This window comes from Podarcis muralis, chromosome 2 (genome assembly GCF_964188315.1).
Source record: "Podarcis muralis chromosome 2, rPodMur119.hap1.1, whole genome shotgun sequence".
Taxonomy (NCBI): Eukaryota; Metazoa; Chordata; class Lepidosauria; order Squamata; family Lacertidae; genus Podarcis; species Podarcis muralis.
Genome location: NC_135656.1, coordinates 63,424,143 through 63,447,813, shown reverse-complemented (window position 1 = coordinate 63,447,813; position 23,671 = coordinate 63,424,143). Strand labels below are relative to the sequence as shown.

At 43.4% G+C, this 23,671-nt stretch overlaps 1 protein-coding gene across 1 annotated transcript in view; it reads left to right on the top strand.

The window, feature by feature from the left end:
* The window catches only part of GLRA1 (glycine receptor alpha 1), an 85,177-nt gene that overhangs the window by 11,930 nt on the left and 49,576 nt on the right, over nt 1-23,671 (top strand). Inside the window, exon 2 of the mRNA XM_028718319.2 lies at nt 18,974-19,104. Within this exon, the coding sequence (XP_028574152.1) occupies nt 18,974-19,104 (131 nt within the window). The remainder of the gene's footprint in view (nt 1-18,973; nt 19,105-23,671) is intronic.

Sequence of the window (23,671 nt, the reverse complement as noted above, 5' to 3'; positions counted from 1 at the left end):
ATTCTCCACTTTAGTTCTACTCAGAGTAGACCCATTGACATTACTGGACCTAAGTTTGTAATGTCTATTATTTTCTGTGGGTCTAATCTGAGTATGACAAACATTGAACCCAATCCTGCAAGATATTCGGGGGGGGGGGGGACTGGTAAATTTGCTTTATTTAACAGAGATGTTATTTCAAGTAGTTTGATAAACAGCTGTTGCTATTATTTGTAGGGAATCCATAATTGTACTTTGATCATTACTATTTATTTATTTAAAAGTATTCATCCTGGTACCAGGATTACAGCTAGATGCAAGGGCTGCCTTGATAGGACCAGTTCAGGGCTGCATGGCTGCCATGGAAATATGTCTCTCAATATGTCACTCACCTAACACATACTGCAGAGAATGTTCTTTATTTTGCTAGTGCTCTTTGCGCTAGGGCAGGAAGCAGGGCTCTGAATTTGAGGGGGGTTAAGGTTGTCTTGGTCCAAGAAAGCGGGTGGCCTTGGGCTTGCTGATCAAAAGGTCGGCGGTTCAAATCCCCGTGACGGGGTGAGCTCCCATTGCTCAGTCCCAGCTCCTGCCAACCTAGCAGTTCAAAAGCACGCCAAAAGTACAAGTAGATTAATAGGTACTGCTCCGGAGGGGAAGGTAAATTACATTTTCCTGTGCTGCTCTGGTGTCAGTGTTCCACTGCGCCAGAAGCAGCTTAGTCATGCTGGCCACATGACCCGGAAAAACTGTCTGTGGACAAACACCAGCTCCCTTGGCCTGTAAAGCGAGATGAGCACCACAACCCCAGAGTCGTTTGCGACTGGACTTAACTGTCAGGGGTCCCTTTACCTTTTTAAGGTTGTCTTGGTCAAACCATTGTCTGGTGTAATACAGACTGGTGGCTGCTACTCCCCTGCAGGGATGGAGGGCCCAATAAAGATGATCCACCCCAGAGACTTCTGAAATCCAGTGGATTCTTGCAAACCCTGGGGAAGTTACTAGGTGGCAGTGCTGGTGATCATATCAATGCCCTGGACTTGATATGGAATGGCAAAAAGAAGAGGATAATTTTCATGATTGTTTCAGAGGAACCTTTCCAATGCTGGTTTTTAGGTGAACTTTGGGCAAAGGAGCAAGTCAGATGACAGCTGCAGCGCAGACGGTGGAGAGCTCATTGTGTAGTTATTATGTACTAGATCCTATCTATCTCATTAGTGTGGTGGCAAGGACAGGGAAGAAGGTGTTATTTACTGCCTCTATTTTCTCCTCAAGTAGTCATCTGGCAGAGCTGTAGGATGTTGGAGCCCACAGATACTTGCTGTGGCAAGCTTGTATGGTAGCTTATGTCTATGCTGACTTCATGGTTGAAGCAAGTCCAAATGAGGTGTCCAGTCCACCATCAGGACCAGTTTTGTGTGATTAGTCTTTGAGGCCTAAGAGTGTGGACAAAACGCTTGAGATGGTGTGGCCTACTATATGCCTCCTTGACCAGTGTGTCCTGGATCCCTGTCCTACCTGGCAGCAAGTCAGTGTGCCATGTTAAAAGTCCGAGGGTCTATCCTCGGACATAAGCAAAGTCCAAAATCTGAAGGTCAGGAAACAAGGTTCAGGGTCAATCCAAGTAGCCAAGTCCAGCAGTCAGGATACAGTCCCGAGTCAAACCCAAAGCACAGCCCCTTGGCAATCCTGGAGCATCCAAGTCAAGGTCCACATGTGCAATTGGGCAGACAGAGCACCTCAGCTCTGTTGCCCTTTTATACTTTGCATGCTAAGTGCCACATCTGGGCTTGATGAGGCATGTGACCCTCACCTGCTCCAAGCCTATTCCAGCTGAGGAATCACACACCTTCTCCTAGGGCTAGCAAGCCCCAGCTGGCCAGCTAGAGAGTTGGGCTGTGGGGCCTTGTCTGCTTCAGCCTCCTGGAGTGCCCTGCTTGCTTCTCCCTATGCCTCAAAGCCTGCCTTGTGCGTGGAGATAGGGTCCCCTCTGGTGATGGGTCCTGCTGCACTGACCTCCATCCCCTTGTCATCCCCCATCATCCCGTGAGTACTTCCTACACCAACCTCTCCTTCCCCATCCCCAGCTTGCCCCTGTGTGTCTCAGTCCTGCATACACCCCTCACTGTGATCCTCTTCTCCTTCCCCCTCACCATTGTCCTACCAGTTCATGACACTGGCTAGTTCAAGCAAGCCAGGGGACTTGACCAGGTGAGCTCAATTTGTGGTGAATGTATCAGAAGGGCAGGGTGCTTGGTGCCTTGAAAGAGGTGGGGCTGTGTCCTCTCCTTAAAAAAAACCATACTTGATCCAGAGACAGTGAACAACTACCACCCAGTCACTAATATCTTCTTCCTGACACGGTAGTTGCCATTCAGCTTCAGATACTCTTGAAGGGTATACCAGCCTGGGTTCAGGTCCAAATCAGCCTTGGTCACCTTACTGGATGACCTTTATCAGGAATGAGACTGAAGAAGCTGAGATCTGTTGGGGACGATTGTGCCACATTTGCTTGGAATTTGGTGTGTTGCAATCCAAAAAGGGGCATTTTTGATACAGACCACCCAACTATGGAACTTATTTTCCTTCCAGATTAGATCTGTGAGCTTTCACTACCAGTTAAAAACTCACCTTTTGGTTGGATTTCTTCTCCTCTGTACTCTGCATTTCGGTATTTTTATTTGTACTAGATGCTGTGGATTGTTCGGTGTGGATTGTAACTGTGTTGTGTGCTTTTAATTTGTTCAGAACATTTTAATTATTGTTGTGAAGGTATGTTGCCTGAAAAGTAGTCTATAAATCTAAATACCTTGTTGCTGCTGTTTGCTGTTGTTGGTTGAAAGGTAGTCCCATTAATTGCAGTTGGGCTGACTTCTAAGTAAGTATGATTCACATTGCAAACATACTTGGAAATAAACCTCGTTGGTTTATGTTCACGTGATCTCTGTTCACTCTGGTATGGCTGGTTCCAGTTTCGGGTGGCACTTAGACAAAGTGTTTCCTCTTGGGAGGCTCTGGTGACTTTACCTGGTGACAGTGCCAGGCAGAAGCAGCATCTGCACTGCTCTGGACAGTGCTGGGTGCCTGGGTCTAGCTGTCATTTTAATTCTTCACCATGCCCTGCTGCAATGCTATGTTTGTGCCATTGTGAGGGATTTTTATTTTTATTGTTAATTATTATTAATTTTTCATTAATAAAAATCCAATGGAGGCCACATGAATACAATGCCAAATCACAATACAATCAAAAGAGCCAATTAAACAGTTCCAAATTAAACATTTTTGGATGACTTCCCACATTGTGAAGGATTTAAATGGTGGTTTGACCCAGCTATCAGTACTGCTGGCTTGGGGGGGGGGATTCAAAGGGGGAAGATAGGGCAGGTATCACTGATGGGCTCTATAGATGGCTGGGGGCCTGGCAGCTGCCCAGGAACACCAGTCCACAGCTCCCATTATCCAGGCAAAGCATGCCCAACTGGAATAAATGGCAACATTCCCACTATCTTTACTGTTCTGGATTGGACTTCTTGTGTTTAGGATGGATTCACACGTGTATAGGGATCAGTTGGCATCTCATCACCTGATGGCATCACTTAATGACCATCAGCTGAAGAGGAGGCCTTTCACTGGCTATGAAACGATGTGAAGTTTGTCTATGGTGTTTCATTTGATGTTAGCTGTCACTCGTATGCAAGGAATCTCCCAACACTGCAGTGACTGACCAATGAACATCCATATGTGAATTCACCCATAGGCCATCCCTTAGCTATAGAATGGCCTTTGCCAACAAGGTGGCTTCCAGATGTGTTATGCAATGACTTCCATAAGCCTCAGTCAACTGCACCATCACAGTGGCCATGCTGGTTGGGGTTGACTTGAAAACATCTGGAGGGTGCCAGGTTAGGGAAGAGTGCTATAGGATCACAGTACTATAATTGCAGTTCTGAGCCTAAAGATAAGAAATGCAAATAGACAAAGTTATAACTTTTGCTGGACTAATTTCTAAGGATATAGGAATGTGAAACTTTTAAGTTCCACAAACCGCTTCATCAGATTACTGCCTGATAAAGACTTCTGTGTGAAATGAGTTTTCACATTTGAACACTGATAGTTCTTTAAGTGTATTATCACCTTGTTTATTTTGCATTTCTATTTTAAAAAATATTTTTATTGTTACAGAAACATTACGGTGTGTGTGATTTGTGATGGACTGAATCGGTTATCAGGCTGTTATTTTTAAAAAAGAGTTTGCTGTGCAATTTCCTGAAATCAAAGGCAACAACAGATTCTATATATGGTAGGCGTTGCATCTTCAGTCAAGAAATATATAGGAAGAGATAGATAAAATCCACTGCTGCTTATAGAAAACCACAGCTGCAATCTCGTATCCAACTTTGACAAATGATAAGAGTCCATGCATGGAGACCGCCAAACATTTATAGCAAACTGCTCCTGTGTGCCAGATACATGCAAATACAAATGTTATTAAGATGAAGTGATATAGATAGAATAGTGTCAGATAAGTAATAGGGAAATCAAGGGACGTATCCAAGCTATGCTGCAGTAAATGGATATGCTCCCAATGGTTTCAAGAAGCTGTAGTTATGGCTTTCATTCTTTCTTGACTGCAAATGAGACACTGACTGAATTACACATTCATTGTATTCTTACAGCTCTGATCCTCCAGGTGTAGGAGATGCCCTTATGATGAGCCCTTCACATCTAAATCTTAAACATAAGTCTAAGTCCCATTGATTTCAATGTGTTTAAGTTTGCAGCACTGCCTAGAGTGAGACAAAAAAATAAGGCATGTGTATACATCATTTGCAGGCTCAGGGTTTGTTCTGTGGTAAAGAAATATGAGCGTCTCACCAATTCTGCTTAGGCCTATGAATGAAAAGTGCACGTACAGTGCATTTCCTAAATGCTCAGAGTGGTCTACATAACAAATATTGTCTCAGCAATCCTTACAGTAACACAGCAAGGTAAGATAGCATATGACCCTTCATATTACAGGGGGCTGATTGAGGATGAGACTCACTTAGGTTGTGAAGTGACTTCACATCTGTGGTGAAATCGAACTGATAGTTCAGGCACTTAACCACTGTGTTATAATATGGAGATGGATAGATGGATGGACAGATAGATAGATGTGGCTCGTGACATGATCACAGCCAGCTTAATCGAAAATGAGATAGGATTATACTTAATGCCATATGTCATACCATACCAAATTGCTTGCCCCATACCTTGAATTGCAGGAGTGGTTCATCTCGTACAGTGGGCAATGCCATTAAGATGTATCAACTCATCTAGTATTATGGGCATGCACAAGGACAGGCATTTCCAGTTGCCTCTGTGACTTTGGAGCCAGGGTCCTCTGGAAAGTCACGGACAGTAAGCTTGATGGGAAATGTTCATTTTTTCCTTGGGCACATAATAAAAAAGCTAGAGCTGTCATTAAGCCTGTGGACAAGCCATAATGAGACTTGCCGCTTTGCAGCCACTTGCAAAGAACAAAATGTAAAGAAAGGGGGGGAGGGAGGGACAGGGACGGCCAACCTGCATTGAAATATTAACCATTTGAAAATAAATGTTTATAAATCAAATGAGCGAACAGTGCAAGAAAGGAAAACAGTTTCTAGTTCATGTTGCTGTAGTTTGGATCCCATCAGAATGGTTTGAGAAAGGGTGTCATTAATTGCGTACAAGGGATTCATCAAGAGCAACACTCCCTTTTTGTTGTTTCTGCAGTTGGGCTTTGGCTCATTGACAGCTTGCTTTGCTTACGAGGCTGCGTGTTCTCCTTTTGCTCTGCGACAGTCAGCCACCTTTTGCTTAGCCGAGTCCTACCGCAATCTCAGCCTGCCGTGGCTCTCCTTGGTTTTAATCAGTTTAATTGAGCTGTTTTATAGGTTTGGAAGAAGCTTTTGCAGCAAGGAGATGCGGGCGAGAGGATGGGGCCCTGGCACGTAAAGTTCGCTGCAGTCTGAAGCGCATTTATTTCCTCCCTCTCCTTTTTTCAGCATTTCCATTTTGGAAAGAGCCTTCCGAATGACTAACACGCCATGCGAGGGCAATTTTACCCCACCTGTCATCTCCCGTGCTTTCTGTTTGCATGTACAATATAACCATCTTCCATGGGGTTCCCATAAAAAGGGTGTAAGCATATAATGGGGGAGAAGGGGCTATCTTGGCTGAGTCACTGCGGACAGAACTAAGGACTCTTCAAGGCCAAAGACTTTGTGACCTGGAACTAAGTGGTCAGACTCTAAAAGCTAAAGACCTCAGCAGGCTCTCTCATGTACCCAGTGAGCACCGACTGCTGTTTGAAGAGCCCTGGAATTTACACCCTCATTGAGCTGCAATGGCATCATTCTGCCCACGGCTGTAATTCAGCCACTGATGAGGTTAAGCTGTTCAAACAATGAGCTTCAAGTAAGGCTGCATAACAGCTTAACACATAGTGAAAACATTGGACTTGTCAACAGATTTCAAGTGGGATTCCCCTCCTGCTTTCATGTCTAGGTACAAACCATGGGTGAACATTATTTGTACCAGGTGTAAATAAACTCAGGGCTAGGACTGTGTATTTGATAAAGGGGAACCATACCAGAATGAAGGTGTCTTCTTCTATTTATCCCTGTGTCCAGTGCTTTTTTGCTTTTAAAAAAAAATGATTAGGGGCATTTTCCTACTCATATTGAAAAACTGCCCCTCAATGAGGTCAAACTTAGATTCACAAAATGTTTAGGGGTATGCGTACCCCCAGAAAAAAGTACTGCCCATGTCAGTTCCAGTTTATTGGTTAGTTTTTCTAATTAGGCTGTTTTCCATACAATTTGATACCATTGGTCCATGCTTACTCTTGACAGGTCTCTCAAAAAAACAACAACACATACATACCCCACTCACACACAAAAACAAATCTCACTACAGCCCACCAAAGACAACCAACCACATCCTAGGCTACCCTCAACCTCTCTCACCACCAAGGAAATACAACAAGTGAATAGTAAAAGAACTCACACAAGTGATCCTGACACAAAACCCCACACATACACTAAGTAGAAGAATAGAAGCATTGCCACCCAACCCAACCCCACTCACTGTTCCCCCTCCTCCTCTTTTCTTCCTAACCTAACAATGTAGGCAACAACAATGTCTCACAACAAATGAAACTGATCTGTAGAAAACACAACTTGAAAAAAGAGCCAATGCACATATTTTTGGAATGTGGCCTTGAATTCTGGTGCTGCCTCTTGCTTTTCCAGATGCAGGATAGAGGCTAGTGTGTGGGCATGTGTAGAAACTATTTTACTATAAAAATGTTAAATGTCCACTTGTTGCCCCACCCACTTTTTGTTCTCTGGTACATTGTCCAGAATGGAATGAGACCCTCAAGCTGAAAACTGTTACCCACTCAGTCTATATCATATTATAGCCAGTCCATTCTCTCTCACACACACCCCTCCCTCAGTCACTGCAGGTTGCTTTTCTTCAGCAGTTTGCACATCCTCCATGCCTCTTTACACTTCGTATGGTATTTGATCTTGTGCTTTCCTTCTGCCATCTTCAGGACTATCAAATTTCTGGCTTTTAAGACCCCGTAAAATGTGAGTCAGCAAGTCAAATTTCAATATCGCTTTCCTTATCTTTACTTCTTACTTCTGTGATATTCTATCATTTCATCTCATTTGATAGGCAAAGAATTATAAGACACTTTATTTGGGATTTGTGTATGTTCATGTGGGTGCTTTTTGTTTTTTGTTTCTTTTTTAACAGATGAGGGAACAGAAGCAGAGGGAGGATATTTTAGCCACATTAGAAGCACTGAAAGCTCCTGCATATCTTGCAGAAAACTACCCATTCAGAGGCCACACACGTCAGCCAGAAATACATTCAGAAAATGAGCCTGGCTGGTTTTTTAATTGAATTATATACAAATATTGATTGTGCTGCCCATTTTAATATTTAATCTCTCTCTCTCTCTTTTAAAAAAAAACTATGCTTTCTGAAGATTTTTCCCCCCAGGCATTTTAAATTACTGTCTAATTATTTTTATGCAGCAGGTGGCAGAATATATATAAAAAGTGCTAATGCAATAATTAGAACTACACTTTGGAGAAAGTTTGAGGGCATGTGAGTCCTGTCTTCTTCAGGAATAGCCAATTTGGTGTCCTCCAGATGTTGTTGGAACACAACTCCCATAATCTATTACCAATAGCCATATTGGATGGGATTGATGGGAGTTGGAATCCAATAACATCTGGAGGGGTCCATGTTAGCTACCCTTGTACCAAAGTTAGACATGGGGAACCATTTTAGTCTGGTCATGGCTTGAGGAAAATTGACTCATAGTGAAATGGGAAATCCTAGGGGGCCATGTCTGGACTGTAGGATGAAGCTTTCCCACCCTTGATCTAAGAATATCGAAAGATAAGCTAGAGGCATAAGATTACAAGCCTATAAATTGTCTGAGGAGAAAGAAATGAAGTACAGTAGAACCTCGGCTTGCGGACGTAATCTGTGACGGAGGCACATCTGCAACTCACAGTGTTCGTATCCTGAAGCACCGCGTCTGTGCAGGTTTTGGCATGATTCGGTGCTTCTGCGCATGCGCAAAGCGCAATTTAGCACTTCTGCCCATGTGCGAGCGGCAAAACCCGGAAGTAACCCGTTCTGGTACTTCCGGGTTTCCCGCGGTCCGTAACCCGAAAACACGTAACCTGAAGCATCCATAACATGAGGTATGACTGTAAGTATGTGCATGTACGGAAGACTCAGAAGGTACTGGACAGTCTGAAGTGGGTAGGTCAGAGAAAATATCTAACAAGAATCAGGGACGAAAGAACCAGTTAAATATGAAAATGGAAAAAGAAACAGAAAAAGTTGTGCAGGTTAGGAGGAGATGTGTTTGAAGGAAAGAATAGCTAAAGCAGCTCCAAAACTGTCAAGAGTCATATAGGATGATGCCAGCAGGTTCTGTTTTTCAGATACAATCTTGAGAAAATGGAGGGACACTCTCTTTGAATCAGAGTACAGAGGGCATGATGCTGAGATGCCATATGAAAATATTCAGAAGGCCAATTTCTGATCCATGTTGTACGTTACATTGAATATCAGAGCTGATAGATGTATATCAGGATATACCATTTAATCACTTATTTTAAATAATAATATCCATTACTGAAGGAGCAAAGTTAGGTAGCTCACCAGTTGCGACTGGTGCACAAAAGAGGAATGAATGCAGATAACTATAGTCAAAAATAGTGTCTTGCTTTCTCATTTGGCATATTTATGAGGCACGTCCCTGATTATTGTTTTCCTGTGCTTTCATTTGTCAGAGATACTAAACATCGCTTTGTAAGCCGCCCGAGTGAGAGAGCTATTTATTTATACAAAATTGTATACCCCGCTTTCCCCTTTCAAACAGAAATCACTTGAATATATTTATGAAAAGTGCTACCCACCAATGACAGAGCAGCAACGTTGCTTGAAGTAAAAGGAGCCCTGGTGGAATCAGACCAAAGACCCATCTAGCCAGGCATCCTGTTGTCACAGTAACCAATCAGAAGCCCACAAGCAGGACCTGAACACAGCAGCATTCACTCCACTTTTCCTTTCCAGTTACTGGCCTTCAGAGGCATACTATCCCTGATGCTGGAGGTAATTCAGCCTTATCCTCCACAAACGTGTCTAATCCCCTTTTAAAGCTCTTTGAGGTGGTGGCTATCGTGACATCTTGTGCTGTGTGAAGAATTACTGCCTTTGTCGCAAATCTTCCAGGTCTTAGTATTCTGAGATAAGGAGAAAAACCTCTTCCTATCCACCTTCACAGCATCGTACACAGTTTTCACACGCTTCTCCCAATTGCTGCCTTTTACTCTCAACTGAAAAGCTCCAAATATTGTAACACATACTCCTAGGAGAGATGTTCCAGCCCCGTTTTTTATTTATTTTGGTTGTCCTTTTCTGGAACTCGTTTCACTCTGCAATATGCTTCTTGGGTTGTGGCAGCAACACAAGAGATGAACATCAGCCGCTATTCTTGATGGCTTTCCTACCTTTGAATGAAAGATTATGATTCAGCCACAGTTAACAAGAATGGTGGGTTTATGACAAAGCAATAGGGCACACAAGAAGTCAATGTAGTTGTATTGGTTCACAAGGAAAAAATGACAAATGCCTTCAGGTGGGCAACCAAATTATCACAGAATAGTGTGCAAGCATTTTAGCTGGTAAGCAAAGCAGGGGGAGGAGAAAATGGGAGTGATGTTGAAGCCATCTGGGCACAGTCTTACAATGGAATGGCAGAGGGGATTGCAGATGTTCAAATAATGAATCTTAGGTCCTCTGCAGGTATCAGATTGAACCAAGTGCTGGTTGGGGCTGATGAAAGTTGTATTCCAAAACATCTGAAATGCACCAGGTTGGTGAAGGCCATGTTAACCCTTGAGTTGAGTCCCCAAGCAGTTGCATAGTGATCACTGAGATCTAATTCCAGGTAGAACTTGCTTCCATCTAAAGAACAGTTTGCATCAAAAGCATATTGGACTTGTGCTGGGCTCTTACAATAGGTACCAGTTCATCTTAATAATGATTCCTTGTGAGCACCTCCTGACCACTACCTTTCTAGTGGTGGCCATTGACCAGCAAAGCATGGAGGTTACTTTCTAGCATGGACCAACCCTCAGCATGCTTAAGAGTAGAGCCGCAGACACACTGGCTTCTTGGTGCATTATTTTTGAATGAGTGGCCAGGGGTGGGGAAGGATGGTTAGATACGATGCAAAATATTATGACATTCAGCAATGTTGGAAAAGAGAAAGCTGCTGACAGTTGACAGAGAAAGTGTGAAAATGCTCACAACTAGTAGCACCATTCAGAGTAGCTAAGGTCCACATGCTTTTCTATGGAAAGGAAGGGTTTATGAAACAAATGTGCCTGTTTCAACTGCCATGACTGTATGAATGGCTTGTGCCCTGTTATTTTTGAGAAATAATCCAGCTACCCCATTGCAACATTGATCTCTGTGTTCAGGAAGCACTGCAGATGACAGAGCCAGTGTGCTGCAATGGTTAGAGTGCCAGACTCTGACTTGGGAGAGTCTTCTGCAGACCTTCCCCACCCACAAAATGCAGAAATCAAAAGCGGAAGCAAAACATCCTTTGTTGAGGCCTGCAAGTAAAAAATGGTAGCCCTAATTACCTTATTTGCAGGTGCCTCCATTTTGCTGCAACTGTAATCAATGGCATTTTGCAAAATCCAGCCCTGCCTAGAAGACTAATTGATTCAAAGGACTGATGAAAAGATGCAGGACCCTTGCATTTTCAGCTGTGCCATTCAAATTCCATTGTGGCATTCAGGCAGCGGTGCCATTTTGTCACCTCCCCCCCCCCCAGTGATGACAGTCGGGGAGGCCTGCACCCACCACACCTCCCTTCCTACACCACTGCATACAGGCTAAGACAGCTGCTTGCTCACACTTACATGAAAAAAATTAAGTCATCTCCAACCACTTGTGTCAGTTCCAAAAACTCATCTCTTGAATCCTAAGAATCACTGAGCAGGTAAGCAATCAATTGAAACTACCTCTAAACAACATGGAACTTTAGAAATGATCAGGCAGCAAACAGAAGAAGAAGAAGAAGAAGAAGAAGAAGAAGAAGAAGAAGAGTTTGGATTTGATATCCCACCTTTCACTCCCTTTAAGGAGTCTCAAAGCGGCTAACATTCTCCTTTCCCTTCCTCCCCCACAACAAACACTCTGTGAGGTGAGTGGGGCTGAGAGACTTCAAAGAAGTGTAACTGGCCCAAGGTCACCCAGCAGCTGCATGTGGAGGAGCGGAGACTCAAACCCGGTTTCCCAAATGAATATCCAGTTGTTAAGAATGGGTTCCAAAGAGACCCCTATTTAGCTCACATCTTAAAAACAAGTGGATTGCATGTGCTATATTAAGCCTTTCTGACTGCAGCAAAACCTCATTTATCCAGAAAACCCGTATGTGGGCCATTTTATTATCCTGTAATATTTGTCACAAAAGTATATTCCACCACCTCCGTAGGGATCAAAGCAGTTTACAATAAAAAGGCACTAAAACTGAATGCACATTAGAAATCTAAAATGTTGATAAGATTCAATAAAAATATCAATTGCAGCAGACAACTGGATCAAACAAGAATAGTGCTAATAGCCCCAGAGCAAACCCAACTCAACAGCAATCATGTGTTCCTATTGAAATGGTGGATTGAAAGACAGAAGCAATTGCATCCACAAGGCAGTGGTGGATACTGGAGTCTCAAATTTCAGTAGCACCCTTTGTGACATCAAAAATTGGCACCTCCACCTTCTTTTGTGCATCATAGTTGTGGTGCCCCTCAGGCTCTGAACCCAGTGTGACTGAACCACCAGTTGCACTTCCCTAAATCCAGATATGCATAAGACCAGAAAGATCCATCCATTACTTAGTATCTTGGTAACTACTGTTGTGGCTATAGTCACTGCTCTTGTATCTGGCCAAATCCAAAAAGTGGAGGAGAGAATAATCTTAGATTTCAGTAAAGGCTGTGGTAGTGTCACAAAACGCAACAGCAACAGTGGTGGCAAAAGCAGCACACGTGCGTTCTCAACATTTTTCACAGTTGTACTATGTGAGCATGCTTTGTTTGACTCCACAGAAACTAAATACGGCTTTGGCTGTAATATTGTGTACTTACTGTGTGTAGGAATTCAGCTCTCTGTAAACCTTATTTTTAATTTTCTGTGGAAAACACTATACACATGTGCAAACAACCACTTGGCAGTCCACCCCCTTTTCTCTCTCTCATTCTACTGCCGCATTTATTCATTTATGATATTTATATTTTGCCTTTCCTCCCAGGAGTTCAAAGTAGCATACATAATTCTCCCCCTCCCCATTTTCTGCAAATCATATGATCTACCAAAGTATCCTTCTGGTTCCTCTACTCACATGATGATGATGACGCTGATTTTATCATTTATACCCTAGCCACTCTGGGCAGCTTACAGCACATACATACATCATCTACTGTGTTTTTGAAATTCCAGTAGGAATATGTGGGGAAAGTTGCTTTATGCTATGAACCACCCTGAGATCTACAGGTGTATGGTGATATACTACATACATACATACATACATACATACATACATACATACATACCAGGGTTGCTCCTATACTTCTCACATTCTACTACCCGTCACCCCACCCCATATTTCCCTCTCCTTGGCACCTGTGTAGAATTAGGCTGATGGCTGCAGGGTACCCTCCACCCCCAATGAAAGGAATCTCCCACTGGTTTACAGCAGTGAAAGAAGAAGGAAGGTGAAAAATGCCCTTCCCTTGTTTTTATGTTTCTTCTTTCCTAAATAAATACCAAGCATCCATACAACAAACCCCATAAAAGGAACGTGATCCAGCAGCAGCAGTGCTGATAATGAGAAATTCTGTGACTTTGTTAATTAAACCTGTATCAGGTTCTGTTGTAGGCAGGAATTGTTTTGCCAGCGTGTGCTCTGCACTCCTTTAAACACCTGTGTGTTTAACACGAACAATCAAAAAGCAGTAAGATAGTCAGTATGGTGTAGTGGTTAGAGTGTTGGACTAGGACCTGAGAGACCAGGGTTCTAATCCCCACTTGGCCATGAAACTCACTGGGTCACCTTGGGCTAGTCACTGCCTCTCAGGCTAAGCTACTTCACAAGGTGGTTGTGGGGATTAAATAAGGAGAGGAGAACCATGTACACCACCTTGAGCTGCCTGGAAAAGAACAAAGAGTAAAATGAGAAACGATGGCTTAAGGATTTGGTCATTCCAGAACCTGTATTAGTTTAGAATATAAGAACATATGCTTGCTAGATTGGGCCAAGAGTCCAGCAATCTAGTCCTGCATCCTCTTCTCACAGTGGCCAACCAAATGCCTCTGGATAACCAACAAGCATACTCTCCCCTGGTTTCTAGAAAATGGTATTCAGAAGCAATGTTTCCTTTGACCATGGAGGCAGAGCACAGCCATCATAGCTAGTATCTACGAATAGTCTTAGTTTGGTCACCCCCCAGCCCTTTTCTCAATATAGTCATAATCTGCAGCTGCTCTGGACACATGTAAGGGATACTAATCAGACAAAAGTAGCACAAACTCCAACCCTGTTTGGTTTGCCAGTCAGTTATTGCCTTTTCACTTTCCAAACATACCAGAATAAATTGCGTCCCTATGAAAAGAAAACCAGCTGATTTAGCTTGGAACTTTTATCACATTTTAAAGAAAACTATAAGCTTTATGCATCTAAAACCTTTGGAGTTGTTGTTTTATAAAACAAACAAACCCCGAACTCCTAGATATTTTATTGCATCATTCCCTATGGTCTCCCTATAGCCCGTAGTTAATGAGAAGAAATCAGTATATTGCATTTTCTGGCACCTCTCTGCTGAACTGGCAGGATTCTTTGGGCACCAACTCATTTGCTGTTTAATTGAATTTTTTTTCTCCAGGCTCATTTCCATGCAGAACCTCTTTTGGAATGCAGATTTACAGCCCAGTATTGATTCCCTCTCTCCCTGTTTTTTCCTGAGCTTGCAAAGCAAAGATACCAATTTTTAAAGCAGCCGCAGCCCATATTGCTCCAGAGAAGATATCGGCTTCCAGTGGAATAATTGTTCAGGCCTCTCTAAAACAAGTGCTTCCTTATTCCTTTGCACATATGTGCATGCGCACATGCAGACATACAAATCTGTGCAGCCAGCTTTGGATAGGGTAGCCAGATGATGCAAGGTCTACCTGCCAAAATCCCCTCTCCTGCATAGTTATCAAAAGTGCAGGCAACCTGCCTCCTTTTTCATCTCACTATATTTAGAGTATATTTCAGAGAAATAATACCACTGTAAACATCCTGGTTTGACTGGGACATCTCAGAATTACAGAAGCCATTGCATCCCGGAATATTCATTTCTCGGTCCCATGCTCTCACACAAGTCATCTGGCTCTTCAAGAGTGTGGGATGAAAAAGACACACGTTCTTGGGTGCTGTGCTCTCAGCTTGCACCCGTGTGCCACTCCTCCTCCTCCTCTGTGTTATGTGGTCTGAGCGGCACCGGTCTCTGGAAGTACATCATGAGATCAGACCTGGCAAAAAATAAAGCATGGGGGTGGTGTCACAGCAGCCCTCGTGTGTGTGCATGTGTGTATTGTGGGCTGGCAAGCAACTGGGCAGAGAGACGAAGCAGTGGTGGGCGAAGGTGCACAAGGGTGGAGACCATCAGTGGGATGGTGCTGGGGGGAAGGGAGTTGTGAGTCCCGAGGGGGGAGGCAGGTGAGAGGGGTAGGGCCTCTGTCAAGCAAGAAAGTGGGGGTCACTGAATAGGGTTGGTGTATCTGTGGAAGGGTTCAGAGGCATTGGCAGGATTGTGTGATTTCAAGTGTGTTGAGGGACTTGGTCATGTTCCAATTTTCCTTAGACCACATAACACCAGTCCTGAAAGACGTACATTGGCTCCCAGTACGTTTCTGAGCACAATTCAATGTGTTGGTGCTGACCTTTAAAGCCCTAAACGTTCTCAGCCCAGTATACCTGAAGGAGCATCTCCACCTCCATCGTTCAGCCAGGACACTGAGGTCCAGCTCCAAGGGCCTTCTGCGAGAAGTGAGGTTACAGGGAACCAGGGCTTCTTGGTAGTGGCGCCTGCCCTGTGGAACGCCCTCCCATCAGATGTCAAGGAAATAAAAAACTATCTGATTTTTAGAAGATATCTGAAGGCAGCCCTGTTTAGGGAAGTTTTTAATGTTTGATGTTTTATCGTGTTTTTAATATTCTATTCGGAGCCGCCCAGAGTGGCTGAGGCAACCCAGCCAGATGGGCAGGGTATAATTATTATTGTTGTTGTTGTTGTTAGATGTTGGAGGGTATGGAAATATAGCCTCCTGATTAATAGAGCCACCAGTGCTCTCATGTACGCCAGCATACACACAAAGCACCTGTATTTCTCTAAGATGTCTTTGTCTATTCATTCCTAGGGAAACGGCATATTTTCATGTGTTTGTCAGGGAGGTGAGGAAGGTTCCTCTCCATTGAAGTAAATAAGGAATGTTTTACCAGCAGAAAAGATCCATGCTTAGTCTGGAATATCTACATCCTCAAGGAATCACTGACCTGAGATTCAAATGTGGAGTCCGTCAGATGCTTTTCTCACACTATTCTCATGAAAATAAATGGCTCTTCTAAGGAAGCAGTGCTTGGTAGAATGCACCCTAGATATATGTATCACCTTAAATGAACAATAAATGAACTCATTCCAGAGCTGGAGGCACTCTCTGTGAAAGAGCAGTGCAGGCAAACAGAACCCTGATTTCATATTCCAAATCATTTCTGGTCATAAATTTGTACCTTCCAGAGACAGAGCAACATCTTTACTGATGAAACAAAGGAAAAACAAATTTAAAGGAGGGGGGCAGAGAATAAACTCAGAGCAGTCAATTGTAATTTGAAGGAAATTACCCCATTAATAATTCCCTGGATGTCACAGAGTGTTCATGAAGGTCAAGGGGCTGGAATGTGAAATGGGGCACTTTGCTATCTACCCACCGTTGCAGCCAGAATTTGGCAGGATTGTACTAGAATGTGGATTCTATCTCCTTTAAATCACTGGTTACCTGTGGCTTTTGAATATGTAGGCAATCATTTTATGTAGGGGGAGGGCAGTACCTCCATGGTAGAGTAACTGCTTTGCATGCAGAAGATCTGTGGTTTGATTCCCAGCATTTCCAGGTAGGACTAGGAATGTCCCTGTTAAGTTGTAGGTGAACATATCAGACGACACAGCGATTCTTCAAACAGCTCTTGTTTATTCACAGGCCAGAACAGAACTGAACTGAAGGGTTCAGCCAGCCTGCTTATATAGAGCTCCACTACAATGCAACAGTAACCACTTTCTGTAACTATCCAATCACTGAATGTCACTTTCAATCTCTTATTTGCATATGCGGACCTGAGTGAAAACTATCTACAGTATCCCCCTGCTGGCCCCGGGTGAGAACCTGGATCTGACCCTGACCCCTCAGGCAACACCATCTCTCCATAATCAACCTATAGAAGCATGGCTATGCAACTGTGTATCTGTTCTGGCAATCACATCCTCCACTGGTCAAGCTAGTTTTTATCAGCCTGGTCAATTAGCTCAACCAGCTACTGTAATCTAGACAAATGTCTGAATGATTTCTCTTTCAGCCCACAGAGAAGGAAGGAGTCTCTCTAGGGCAAAAGTAGCAGGTAAAACTCACCAACTAAATGAGTATTGTTATGGGAGATGTTTCTGTGCTGAAAGGTGGATGCAGTTTATTGTAATGGCGCACCAGTACAAACTCTGAATACAATCCAAGATATTTTTATGCCTCTATTTCCTAGGAAGGTGCTGTAGGATTTGTACATTGGATTCGCACTGTATGTGAATGATTTATACAATCCCCATGAGATCTAGTCCCTTAACTCACTTCCCAGCCCTTCTGAAGTCGTTCATGATTCTACCTTCATCTCAGATGGTAAAGGGAGGGAGGAGAGCCAATCCTCATTGTCGGAACACCAAGCTCTTAGAAGTTGAATCAGTAAAACTCATGAAGAGATGAGGTCTGGATGTCAGATGGGTACCTTCATATTCCACACACTCCTAACAGTCAAATCCCTGATACTTAGTTCCTTGTGGGTGGCTTCATTGTTTAGACTTACCTTTTAGGTCCCAGTACGTTTCCGAGCACAATTCAAAGTGTTGGTGCTGACCTTTAAAGCCCTAAACGGCCTTGGCCCAGTGTACCTGAAGGAGCGTCTCCACCCCCATCATTCAGCCCAGACACTGAGGTCCAGCTCCGAGGGCCTTCTGGCAGTTTCCTCACTGCGAGAAGTGAAGCTACAGGGAACCAGGCAGAGGGCCTTCTTGGTAGTGGCGCCTGCCCTGTGGAACGCCCTCCCATCAGATGTCAAGGAATAAAGAACTATCTGACATTTAGAAGACATCTGAAGGCAGCCCTGTTTAGGGAAGTTTTTAATGACTGATGTTTTAATGTATTTTTAATCTTTTGTTGGAAGCTGCCCAATTATTATTATTAATGCAATTCCCAGGCTAAACATTATGGTTCAGATTAAGAGAAGTCAAGTCTCACCTACATCCCATTCAATTGAATGGGGCGAGCAAATTGCAACTACCTGAAATGTACTGATTTCTACAGGACCTAGACATGCTTATCTGTAACACTCCAACTGATGCATCAATGGAGGGGTGAAGGCCAACATTAAATCTGATCTCTGTGGTCTTTGGTAGGTTTGGATTTGAGACTGAGAACTGAGAGCTGGGATCAAGACTGAGATATCTTGATCCCAGCATGGCAGCCAAATTTCTGTAATGAATAATGACTAACCTAGATAGGAAAAATCACAGGCCCCTGAAGTGTCACCACACTGTGCAGGGAATTTAGGCTCCAACTACCTATTAAAGCAAATGGAAGATGACAGAGCTCACACACTCTGCCAACTCTTTAGAAAATGAAAATGTCAACATACTGCATGCTCTCCTCTGTTATTTGCCATGTAATTACATGGTAATTGATGCTTCATAACGGAAAAAAAATTGCAAAGTGTGTTTTCCCACCAGGATACAATGCCAAAGTTCACATTTCTGATTTAAGTCGGCCTCCAGGTCTGTACCTAAATTAGCAGAAGGATTTTCTTCATTCGTCATCTTGCTTGATCTTGGGTAGCAGTTGGGATTCTGTGTTTGGGAATGTTTGGGCTGAGCAAACAAATTAGCAGAGACCAGCTTCATTAAGAACCCACAGAGGTATTTGTCATGGCTTATAATGGGAACAGTGTGCTAGCTGCAATGAATTCTGATCCCAGATCCTCACAACATGGGGCAAAAGATACAATTTCAACAGGAGAAGAAAAGGCTTCTAATTAAATCTCTGCTTGCTCTCTTCTTTTCTGGCTCAGCCTCGCCGCTTCCAAAGAAACTGGAGCAGCAGCCCGATCCGCTCCTAAACTAATGTCCCCTTCAGATTTCCTGGACAAATTGATGGGAAGGACATCAGGATACGATGCCAGAATCAGGCCCAATTTTAAAGGTATGCAGTCACTCTTGGTTTATATTTCACCTCCATTTTGTTTTAGATCAGAACATGAACTTTGGGCTTCTTTTCACCAGATTCTGTCTGGGGACAACAGAGCTAGACCCTGCTCCTAGATAATCAATTGCTGCCTTGTGTTTCTTCAATTCCTCCTCTTCTTCCTGTGACCATAACTCATGATCAAAGCTAATCTACAAATGTCGCAGAATAAAGCCTAAGAATTCTGAGGTGGTGGTAGAATGGACTGAAATGGTTTAAGTTTCAGAGACTGACAAGAAATTATAAATGCTCGCCCTCATAAAACAAACAAACAAACAAAAGATTTACCGTATTTTTTGCTCTATAAGATGCACCAGACCACAAGACGCACCTAGTTTTTGGAGGAGGAAAACAAGAAAAAAAATATTCTGAATCTCAGAAGCCAGAACAGCAAGAGGGATCGCTGTGCAGTGAAAGCAGCAATCCCTCTTGCTGTTCTGGCTTCTGGGATAGCTGCGCAGCCTGCATTCGCTCCATAAGACGCACACACATTTCCCCTTACTTTTTAGGATGGAAAAAGTGGGTCTTATAGAGCAAAAAATACGGTATGGTACCAAGCAGAAAGCCAGCATTTCAAGGAGAAATGTTTCCCTACCACACTAGATATCTACTCGCAATGTGTGTGTGTGTGTGTGTGTGTGTGTGTGTGTGTGTGTGTGAGAGAGAGAGAGAGAGAGAGAGAGAGAGAGAGAGAGAGAGAGAGAGATACACAGCGTATTACATAGGAGAGCATTAAAAATGTGATTCCTCTGGAAGCAGTATACACTGTCTCAATCCATTCTACCCTTTTATGTCCAGCTCATATTGCTTCATGTGTAGACCTAGCCTAAGCCTGTTTCCTGGACAGGATGAAGAGCCATGCAAAGGATACTCTTGGAGAAACAAAATACTGAGAATTTCTATCAAGGAAGGATATATATAGTTATAGTTTTTAAATTTTAATTGGGAAATGATTTATACTGAATTAATCCTTTTCTAAAAATCCACAAGCATTACTCCTGGGGTTAATAAAAATAGAAGTCTCCCCCCCCCCCCCAAAGAGAGAGAAAAAAATGTTTCTATATGCGATAACAGCCATCCGTGTATTATTAGTGCAAAAAATGGAAAACAGATAAAGTACAAACAAAAGAGGAATGGCACATTTCACTGTTAGAATCTGTGAAGCTAGCAGAGATGACCACTAGAATAAGAAATCAAAATGATGAAAGACATAAAGAGGACTGGATCTTGTTTATGGAACATATGGGAAAGTATTATAAGCAAACAATTTACCTAGCAGGATGGTAAGATTTTCAGCAGAGTAAGAAATAAATAAAGTATATAAAAGTTCACTGGGTGAACTAAGAGAATGTGGGGGAAAGAGGGGATAAAAGGAAACATGGAAGGATAGGCTAGGTCACAGTGGTGTCCAAACTTTTTTCAAAGAGGGCCAGATTTGATGAAGTGAAGGGCCGTGACAAAGGGCCGGCCAATGTTGTTAACCTTTTTTTAGGATTAAAGTTGTTGAGCTTTTTAAAGGATTTTACCCCAGGAAATAAACTGCCACAGGGGCCAGTTTAAGCCAGCCGGTAGGGGCCACATTAGGCCCCTGAAGCAGACCTTGGGCATGCCTGGGATAGGAAGTCGATCAAGTAATGTTTTCTGAATTTTTGTCTATTCTTTGAAATCTTAAAAAAGATACCCTTTTCTTTATTTCAGAGATTTTTCTTTATTGTATCATCTTTGTTCACATTTTGCTGATATAGAATCCTATTAGAAACGCAAATAAATATGAGAAAAGGAAGGATATATATTTAATTTCCTCAATTCCATGAAAGTCTCCACAGAATGGTGTTGATTTATAAAGAAGCACAAGAAATTACTTAAGCATCTATTTAGCACAACGTTCTGTCTGTAATGGAAAGTCCTAACAACCCTGGGTTCTGCGTATTCTGTTCCTTGCCATCCACTCCCATTTGCCAGCAGTTTAATGTAATAGGCACCCACTGAGCATATCAATGGTGGCAGTGAATATCCTACCCACTAGTCGTCAAAATTCTGATTGCCCACAAAAGAGGATCTTATCCAGAGTTCGTTATAATCTTTTTTTATGGCAGACTTCCATGAAAATAATGTACTTTGTTGGGATGAGGGGGGTTGTCACTTGCCTATTTACAAACTACCACATGCTGATTTAATTTTGACTGGCTGCCTTTTAGCTGTAGTGATATGCTAAAAGGATAGCATATTTACACACCATGTTTTCCGATCTATGCAAAATCCCATATATTTCAATTACTCCCCTTATAGCCTCTGCATTTAATTTAATGTCACAACTAGCTGTAAGCATCTCCTGGCAGTACGGAGGATTATAATGCATAATCTCAACATCTTGCTAGTAACAGCTGTGGAATTCACAGGCTACGATCCAAATGCACCATACTAAGATTAGATTCATCAATGGATCTGAGATTCAGGTAGGTAGCCATGTTGGTCTGACGCAGTTAATCTGAGTCAGTCATGACTAACTTGTCCATTGATTTCAACAGGTCTACTCTGAGTGTGAGTCATTCCCTACCCACAGACTTTTCATGGGGTTTTCCTTATTTTTCAGTCAACGTTCCCCTGCATGTGACCTGAAACCACCCACCCACATATACATATCAATCATTGTCTCTTTTGTGGTACCACTCATCATAACTATGAACCCAATCCCTCTCGCGCAGAGCCAATCAACCAATGTAGCCATAAAGATTCATGACTCATCTTTTGTGGTATGTGAAGCACGAGTAAATGTATACACATTTTGACAGGCAGAAGGAAGAAAAAGAGATGAAAAGGTGAAATGGAATTAATATGCACGTGTATTTAAATTATGGGTGCTAATACACATTAGATAGGGACGCGGGTGGCGCTGTGGGTAAAAGCCTCAGCGCCTAGGGCTTGCTGATCGAAAGGTTGGTGGTTCGAATCCCTGCGGCGGGGTGCGCTCCCGTTGTTCGGTCCCAGCGCCTGCCAACCTAGCAGTTCGAAAGCACCCCCGGGTGCAAGTAGATAAATAGGGACCGCTTACTAGCGGGAAGGTAAACGGCGTTCGGTGTGTGGCTCTGGCTCGCCAGAGCAGCGATGTCACACTGGCCACGTGACCCGGAAGTGTCTCCGGACAGCGCTGGCCCCCGGCCTCTTGAGTGAGATGGGCGCACAACCCTAGAGTCTGTCAAGACTGGCCCGTACGGGCAGGGGTACCTTTACCTTTACCTTTAATACACATTATGATTGCTGAAGGAAAGTGGTGTTGTTTCTGCAGCAAATGTGGAAGACAGTCAAGTGTGGAAGACACATAGGGCCGACCCACCCATGAGGCAAGCCTTGTGCGACAGCCAAAAGTGGCAGGATCCACAGGGGTAGATGTAGATCTTTCTCTCCCTCCTTTCTTGTTCCTGGAGTAGATATTCACTCATCCCTCCTTCCCTGGGAGGGTGTGTGTGCCCCATGTACATATATCTGGGACTCGACACATATACACAGAAGTTTAGAAGCATGTATTATTTCCACACTTTATGACAGTGTTCTCCAAATGTTTTGTACTACAACTCCTATCATCCCCAGACATGCTGGCTGGGGCTGATGAGACTTGTCATCCAAAACATTTGAAGGGCGCTAGGTTGGGGAAGGCTGCTGTATGCTTTTTATTGCAAAACAAAATACCACTGGTGCTGCACTAGGGTTTCCTGCCCACCAGTTTAGTTAGTGGGGGACGAAGAGGAAGGGATCAGAGTTAAGGTGCTTTTAGATTGTCCACTGCTGCAGTAAACCCACAGCTGATCTGAGACAATTTCATATCACATGAAAGAATTTGCCCTTTGACAAATACACAGCAGCTGCTCCAACATCAGCCTTGGGCAGTCACTCTGCATTTTGCCAGAGCAGTCACCCAGGCAAGACTGGCCAAAAAGAGCTGCTCTGTGTGTGAGCCCTTTTTTGATATAACGTGAAACACGTTCCGATTAAGCCAAGTGAGGAATCTGATTTTTGTGGCATTAGAATACACCTTTCGTTCTCGAGAGCAATCGTGCCACGTGGAAGGGCAACTATGCAATCAGGTGCAAAACAATTAGCCCAAACTGATGGAGTGTGTGTCTGTGTGTCTCTGTGTGTTTTAACTGCCCCGGGAGGCTGAGCAGAAGGGAAAGTTTCTATTTTTTCATGACCGATCCTCATATCCAAATTTAGCAGTGATGAGCCTTGAGCCATCTCAAGCCTTTGAACATCAAGTTACCCATAAAGACACGCAAACTTGGGTGCCCCAGATACGAGTGGAGTCCGACTCTCACAGCTGCCACTTCCCTGGAGCCACGTTGCAGCTTGTCAACAGAGCCGAGATGGCTGTGCTCATAGTGAACCCTTCCCTCTATCCCACAGGGATCCCATGTGGCCAGTGGAGAACTTAAGATGAGACACTTGTCTACTCTTAGCTCAGTCATTCTCCTTACTGTGTGCCAGCTGCCTCTGTCAATACCTCCCAAATCTGATTGTAATGTTTGCT